The sequence below is a fragment of the Mus caroli genome, chromosome X (assembly GCF_900094665.2).
Source record: "Mus caroli chromosome X, CAROLI_EIJ_v1.1, whole genome shotgun sequence".
Lineage (NCBI taxonomy): Eukaryota > Metazoa > Chordata > Mammalia > Rodentia > Muridae > Mus > Mus caroli.
Window position 1 is genome coordinate 90840181 of NC_034589.1, and position 8190 is coordinate 90848370.

The window sequence follows — 8190 nt, forward strand, 5'->3', positions numbered from 1 at the left end:
GGGTGGGTAGGGAAGTGGGGGGCGCTATGGGGGACTTTTGGGATAGCATTGGAAATGTAATTGAGGAAAATATGTAATAAAAATAAAAAAAAAGAGTAATGACAAAAAAAAAAAAGAAAATGATAGCTCTCAGAAAAAAAAAAAAAAAAAAAAAGAGGGAAAATCAGTCTTTCCCAGGTATGAACCCTTTAATTATCTAATACCAAGTTGTCAGACCTGGAACCATATACATACAAACAACACTAAACAGATACAGCAGATTGTATTTATATATTAATGCATATGTAAACGTAAAACTAGTAAAGAAAAAGACCAGGAATGTGAGAGTGAGAGTGGGAATGTGGTAGGGATTAGGGGGAGGAAAGGGGGAGGGGTAAATCATGTAATTATAATAGTTAACATGTATACAAACTCTAATAACAATTCAGTAGGTATATGCTGTATATATGTGTGTATGCATATGTATATATGCTTGCCTATGTATATAAATGTGGAGAGCAGAGGGCAATTTTAAATGTATTTCTAACTTGTTCTTTGGGTTAGAGTCTCTCCATTGAATGTGGAGCTTGCTATTTAAACTATGCTGGCAGGTCCGTGAGTCTGTAAGATATGGCTGTTTCTTTCCTTCACTGCCAGGGTTGTGGAGTTTTGTCCCGATGCCCAGCTTTTATGTGGATGGTTGGGGTCCAAACTGAGGTCCTTAGGTTTCCACAGCAAGTACTTTACTCACTGAGCCATCTCCCTAATCCCTGAAAATCTCAACCTTCTTGGCCTTTTTTCATTCAAATATGTGCTTGTTACATTTATTAAATTTATGATGTGTACTAATTCATTTTTTGGAGAGTTGAGTCATTCAATCTAGGGAATTCTGTGTGATATGCAATTACTTTGCTAATGAACTTTATCTTAAGCCCTTTAACTTATTTCCTTTTTATAAGTGTCATTTTTCTACAAGAATTTCAAGTGATTATCTTCAACATGCAGTACACACACACACACACACACACACAAATGTATATATATAATATCCTGTTGTGATATAAGAATTCCTGTTCTGTAGTAAGAAAATAATTCAAGTCAAACTGATTTGTATGTAGTTTTTGTTGTTTATGAAAGGGAATAATCATTGAAATGGATTCAAGTCCATTATATAGTAAATATATACAAATAAATAATATCACCAGTATTCAGTTTCATTACCAATATATTGCTCACAAAACCTGCTTACCCATCATCTCCACTTGGCTGGTCTCCAGATGAAATTAACTTTTTGGATTCTTTCAAAATTGGTATGACTCTATCAAGGAGACTTTTATATTTGTCTTCAACGAGTTCGTAACCATCTTTTAATATCTCCATCTAAATATAAAGGTTTGAGAAAATGAGAATGCTTCTGTGTATATATCTAATATTTCTTGGACCACATTTGTTGCAATTCCCATCAAAACCACTTAACAGTTATAGGAACTAGGGGTAGAAATTTCTTTGACAACAAATAATTCGTTTTGAATCCATCTGCCAACACTGTTTTGCTTCAAAATCTTACAGCTTCCTTCTTGTCCTCTGGAATACGGAAATACTGATGATGCCATTCAGAATCTGAAGCTTCAGATATGAATGATAATGACCTGAAATGAGACCCACAAATGTACTGTCATAAGCTATATTAATGTTGTAATGGTCAGCCAGCTCTGTTGTGTAGAACCTGAGTTTTATTCATTGTTGTCATCATGATTCCCACTAGAAATTAGTGATTTACATCTCAGAATCAAAGGTAAAGGTCACTTAAAAGAGCGAGTGATCATTTGGAATTATATCCCTGGATGTTAGCCACCTGCCAAAAGGTTTAAAATTTTTAGTACATCTTGTAACCTAAAACTAAAGACAACAGTAAAGTTCCTATCCCTGATTCTAGAGCTGGGGCAGACAGATAAAGCCTGTAGCATTTTACTTATGTTCAAAGTAAATATTAACAATAATGATGTCTGGATATACTTATTAATGCATCTATTTTAGTAAAGATTAAAATCCTTCAAGTAAATTATGAATATATTATTCTATTCTGAAATCATTAACTGGATAAAATCAGGAAAATGGAAATATTCTTTCTCATGTAGAATGCAAACTAAAAAGAAGAAAGATGTAATTAGAAAACCCTCACGATACACTGTGATAGTATTATAAAATTTAATTAGAAAATTTCAGTTAGAGACTTTTGTCACACTGTCAGCTATCCAGTGAAATGAGAGAGCATGTTTGGACTTCAACTCTTGCTGCAGATCTTCACTAAGGCCCCATTATTCTGTATTTAAATAATATTCAGGACATTATAGCAGACCAGCCTGGTCCCCCCAATGTATGTATTCGGTATTCCCCCATCCCCACCTATTTCTCTGTACACTTGCCTCCTTCTTTTACCTCTTCCAAAGAAGAACATAGCCTGGCTTGACTTAAATGGTTTTAGGGGATCTACTTCCTTGGAATTAGACTGTTATACATTATTTGAGTGCATATTTATAGTCTTCTTTTTCACTTTATTTTTAACAAAACTCTTATATACTTTTCTTTCTTCTATCATCATCCTTTATGTATGTGTTCCACTCTTATTTCCTACATAGCATCCTAATGCTAACCACTAGTCTCAGTGTAATTTCTTGCTGCTTTTTATATCTATTGATATTCACAATAACTAATATATTAATTAGTAGAGTGCTATGTGTCCATTTACTTCCTAAAATGATCAATTCCTAAGGAGAAAGGATTGAGTGTTTTGTAATCAACAGGTATTGTATTTTATTGTAGGTGTATTGCTGGATAATGGTGTGTTTTGCTTTTCTTAGTAGGTCTTTTTTTCCTGTGGTGACACATGCTTATTCCATGCATTGAGATATATTCGGAACTAAAAAATAGGGCCTAAATAAAAGAAAATGCTTTAGCCAAGAGAATAAAGGGGCCTGTCTCAGAAAACTCACCTTTTCCTCTTTTTTAGTACTATATGGTTTTCACTCATCAAATCCAAGATAAAATGGAGTACCTGAAAATAGCAGAGACTGTTTTTTAACTAGGACACCATTTTCAGTATTTAGGGAAAACAACAATACAACAGAAAGCTTGTGAGAGGTTCCAGACTGTAACTTTCCAGTACAAAGTTCCAACTGTAACTTTGTATAAGTACAATTTGGTTTTCACATGACTTCATATTGTAAATATTTTATATTTAAGCACAAAGCACCAGAAAATAAATAAATAATTTCCAGAAAAGAAAAACTATCAGTCCTTTAAAGAATAGCTTATACCCGTGTCAGCAGTTGTTGTTGTGCACAGTACTTCTTTCTTAGGTTTGTAACTTCATGATATAGGTTTGAATAGTCTCTGAAACATAAATAGATTACTTGAATTAACAAAGATATATTAATGTTCCTTAAAATTTTGAAAATACCTAAAATAATGTTGAATTGTCTGGATTAATAGTATCCACTGTGTTCTTCACAAAATTATACCCTTATTTTCCTAGTATAATATCAGTGCCTTTTAATTGAAAATCACTGCCTTTATTAGTTAATTAGTTCACATAGATCTTAGAGCTATGAGTTTTTAGTGGTGCTGACAATAACCTAGGACATTGCACATGCTGGGAAATCATTCTACCACTAAGTTGCATGCCCAATCCCATACACTTATAGGCTTGAAAGCTCAGATTAACTTGATAATTTTGAATGTCAGTGATCAATAGAATGACATAAATCATACTTAGATTGCTTGCACATCCTACCTTAATATTTGAGAATACAAGATCATAAATTTCTTATTATTCCTCTAATCGCTAGAGGAGAAAAAATTTTCATAGAAGTATATGAGAACAAATCTCCAGGTTAGCAGTTTTATACCAGCGTATCACATTTACATTTCTAGTAAGTATTACAGGAGACACATGCTATCATATTACATTTCTAATAGTGAATTAATTTTTATATGCAAATTTGATTGAGTTATGCACTTTAAGAATAAACAGTAATTTTTTCTAAATAAGATTGAATATACTTCCTTGTAGATATGTTCCCTTTTATCAGAGGCATTGGTTGAAATGCAGGATGTTTGAACGTGTCTAATTACAAAGATAATGGTAATGATACAATTAGAAACAGGAACACAAAAACCTCAACAATGTTTGCAGCACTACAACTATGGTTTTGGAGAATATTGGTTTAGTAATGTGCTTTCTTAAGCTTTGAAGTTTTGTTGGACTACATACTTTGGAATGTAAGTACATATAACATACAAAGGAGCCCACAACAATTAGCTATTAATTCAGCTTCACAGGTAAATGGATTAGCCTGAAATTATGATACTGAGTGAAGTAAGCCAGATGCATAAAGACAAGCACTACATATTCTATCTTATTTATGGTTCTGAGCTATGAATCTTGAGATATGAATGCATAGTGTGGAGTGATCACAAAAATGAGGAAAGCCTTCAAGGATGAAAAGGAGAAGTGCTAGAGAAGGGACAAGCAGGACATAGGTATTATGAAGGGGGAAAGAAAGAAAATTATAGGGACTTTTAACTGTGAAGGGGGGGTGTATTAGTCAGTGTTCTCTAAGGAAACGAAACTGGTAGAATGAATATGTACTTTAAAAGCAGTTTGTTAGACTGGCTTATAGGATGTGGTCCAGATAGTCCAGTTATATCTCATTTATATAATCATATATATGTGTTGGAATTTCTTACTCTGCTACTCATTTTGAAATATATACAAATTTATCTTACTCCATAGTAGAATAGAATACTAGAAATGGTTTACTGTCTTTAATTTCCCTCTAACATTGTATATTTTTGTCTAGACTACCAGTGTACTACTGTTGTGTTAAGGAAAAAAAAAACCCAAAACCAAAACAAACAAACAAAAAAATCCCAAAACAAAACACCAGCCATATTTAGACTAGTGACAGCTAATCTGGATGGCAGCTACCTTGATGATGGTCAGGTTTTAAATAGGAAGAGAACCCAAATGGCAATATGTTCTTTTGGATGCTATTTCTACGTAGAAAGTCCTGATGTTAATGTATACTGTTTTAAAGAGAGCATTTGTTAGTTGTTTTGCATATAGTAAATGTGCATGCTTTTAACTCTGCAAACCAGTACATAGCATTTAGATAAAGTTCAGATATATTTTTATATGCACAGGGTGATAAAAGAACAAAAGTTATCTTAGAGAATAACTTCTATAAAGTGGGCATTTAACAGACTATGTTAAATCCTAGTGTGTGTGTGTGTCTGTCTGTCTCTCTTTCTCTCTTTCTCTCTCTCTCTCTCCATATATATATATATATATATATACTAGGTTTCCCCTCCTCTTGGCAACCCTCATCCTATCGCCCCTCTCCCTGCTTCCACCCATGCACTCATTCCCGCCTCCCTGCTCTTGATTCCCCTACACTGGGGCATCTATTTGAGCCTTCATAGGACCAAGAAACTGTCCTTCCATTGATGCCTGACAAGGCCATCCTCTGCTACACATGCAGCAGGAGTCATGCAAACTTCTTGGTTGGTGGCTTAGTCCCTGGGAGCTCTGGGTGGTCTGTTTGTTGATATTGTTGTTCTTTATATAAGGTTGTAAACCCCTTCAGATCCTTCAGTCCTCTCTCTAACTCCTACATTTGGGGACCTTGCACTCAGTCTACTACTTGGTTGCAAACAACTGCCTCTGTATTTGTAAGACTCTGGCATGGTCTCTTAGGAGACAGCTATATCAAGCTCCTTTCAGCATGCATTTCTTTTTTTTTTTTTTCTTTTAATTTTTTCTTAGATATTTTCTTCATTTACACTTCAAATGCTATCCCAAAAGTCCCCTATACCCTCTCCCCACCCTGCTCCCCTACCCACTCACTCCCACTTCTTGGCCCTGGCTTTCCCCTGTACTGGGGCATATAAAGTTCGCTAGACCAAGGGCCTCTTTTACCAATGATGGCCAACTAGGCCATCTTCTGCTACAAATGCAGCTAGAGACACGAGTTCTGGGGGTACTGGTTAGTTCATATTGTTGTTCCACTCAGCATGCATTTCTTAGCATCCACAATAGTTTCAGAGTTTGGTGACTGTATCTGGGATTAAGATTAAGCCCCATGTGAGACAGTCTCTGGATGACCTTCTTTCTTTCTTTTTTTGTTTTTTCAATTTTTATTAGATATTTTCTTCATTTACATTTCAAATGCTATCCTGAAAGTTTCCTATACCCTCCCCCTGCCCTGCTCCCCTACCCACCCACTCCTGCTTCTTGGCTCTGGTGTTCCTCTATACTAGAGCATATAAAGTTTGCAAGACCAAGGGGCCCCTCTTCCCAATGATGGCCAACTAGGCCATCTTCTGCTACATATGCAGCTAGAGACACGAGCTCTGGGGGTACTGGTTAATTCATATTGTTGTTCTACCTATAGGGTTGCAAACCCCTTTAGCTCCTTGGGTATTTTCTCTATCTCCTCCATTGGGGGGCCCTGTGTTCCATCCAATAGATGACTGTGAGCATCCACTTCTGATTTTGCCAGGCACTGACATAGCTTCACAAGAGACAGCTATATCAGGGTCCTTTCCACAAAATCTTGCTAGCATATGCAATAGTGTCTGTGTTTGGTGGTTGATTATGGGATGGACCCCTGGGTGGTGCAGTCTCTGGATGGTCCATCCTTTCATCTTAGCTCCAAAGTTTGTCTCTGCTACTCCTTCCATGGGTATTTTATTCCCTGTTCTAGGGAGGAATGAAGTATCTACACATTGGTCTTCTTTCTTCTTGATTTTCTTGTGTTTTGGAAATTGTATCTTGGGTATTCTAGGTTTCTGGGCTAATATCCACTTATCAGTGACTTCTTTTGTGATTGGGTTACCTCACTCAGGATGATATCCTCGATTTTACAGCACAAGCCATTGCTATTCTGTTTAGGGATTTTTCCCCTGTGCCTATATCTTTGAGGCTCTTTCCCACTTTCTCCTCTATAAATTTCAGTGTCTCTTGTTTTATGTGGAGTTCTTTGATCCACTTAGACTTGACCTTTGTACAAGGAGATAAGGATGGATCAATTTGCAGAAAATGTGGTACATTTACACAATGGGGTACTACTCTGCTATTAAAAACAATGAATTTATGAAGTTCTTAGGCAAATGGATGGATCTGGAGGATATCATCCTTAGTGAGGTAACCCAATCACAAAAGAGCTCACTTGATATGCACTCACTGATAGGTGGATATTAGCTCAGAAACTTAGACTACCCAGGATGGACTTCTTTCCATCTCTGCTCTGCACTTTGTCTCCATATTTGCTTCCATGAGTATTTTCTTGTCCTTTCTACGAAGAACTGAAGCATCTACACGTTGGTCTTCCTTCTTGAGCTTCATGTTGTCTGTGAATTTTATCTTGGGTATTTGCAGCTTTTGGGCTAATATTCACTTATCAGTGAGTGCACACCATGTGTGATCTTTTGTGATTGGGTTACCTCACTCAGAATGATATTTTCTAGGTCCATCCATTTGCCTAATAATTTCAAGAATTCATCATTTTTAATAGCTGTGTAGCACTCCACTGTATAAATGTCCCACATCTTCTGTATCCATTTCTATGTTGAAGAACATCTGGGTTCTTTCCAGTTTCTGGCTATTATAAATAAGGCTGCTGGATCTTTTGGTAGTACTATGTCCAATTATCTGAGGAACCACCAGACTGATTTCCAGAGTGGTTGTATAAGCTTTCAATCCCACCAGCAATGGAGGAGTGTTCCTCTTTCTTCACATCCTACCCAGCATCTGCTATCACCTGAATTTTTGATCTTAGCCATTCTGACTGGTGTGAGGTGGATTCTCAGGGTTGTTTTGATTTGCATTTCCCTGATGACTAAGTATGTTGAACATTTCTTTAGGTGCTTCTCAGCCCTTTGGTTTCCTCAGTTGAGAATTCTCTGTTTAGCTCTGTTCCCATTTTTTTTCCATTTTTTTATTAGGTATTTAGCTCATTTACATTTCCAATGCTATACCAAAGGTCCCCCATACCACCCCCACTTCCCTACCCACCCACTCCCCCTTTTTGGCCCTGGCCTTCCCCTGTATTGGGGCATATAAAGTTTGCAAATCCAATGGGCCTCTCTTTCAAGTGATGGCCTATTAGGCCATCTTTTGATACATATGCAGCTAGAGACAAGAGCTCC

At 36.4% G+C, this 8190-nt stretch overlaps 1 protein-coding gene across 2 annotated transcripts in view; it reads right to left on the reverse strand.

Annotated features, from left to right (window-relative positions):
• LOC110286969 (heat shock factor protein 3) overlaps window positions 1-8190 on the reverse strand; it is a 109079-nt gene that overhangs the window by 11787 nt on the left and 89102 nt on the right. For both annotated transcript variants that reach the window (XM_021153659.1, XM_021153658.1), the window contains exons 5-8: window positions 3297-3372; window positions 2973-3034; window positions 1547-1628; window positions 1229-1359 (exon numbers count right to left, since the gene is read on the reverse strand). In XM_021153659.1, coding sequence (XP_021009318.1) covers window positions 1229-1359; window positions 1547-1628; window positions 2973-3034; window positions 3297-3372 — 351 coding nt within the window. The remainder of the gene's footprint in view (window positions 1-1228; window positions 1360-1546; window positions 1629-2972; window positions 3035-3296; window positions 3373-8190) is intronic.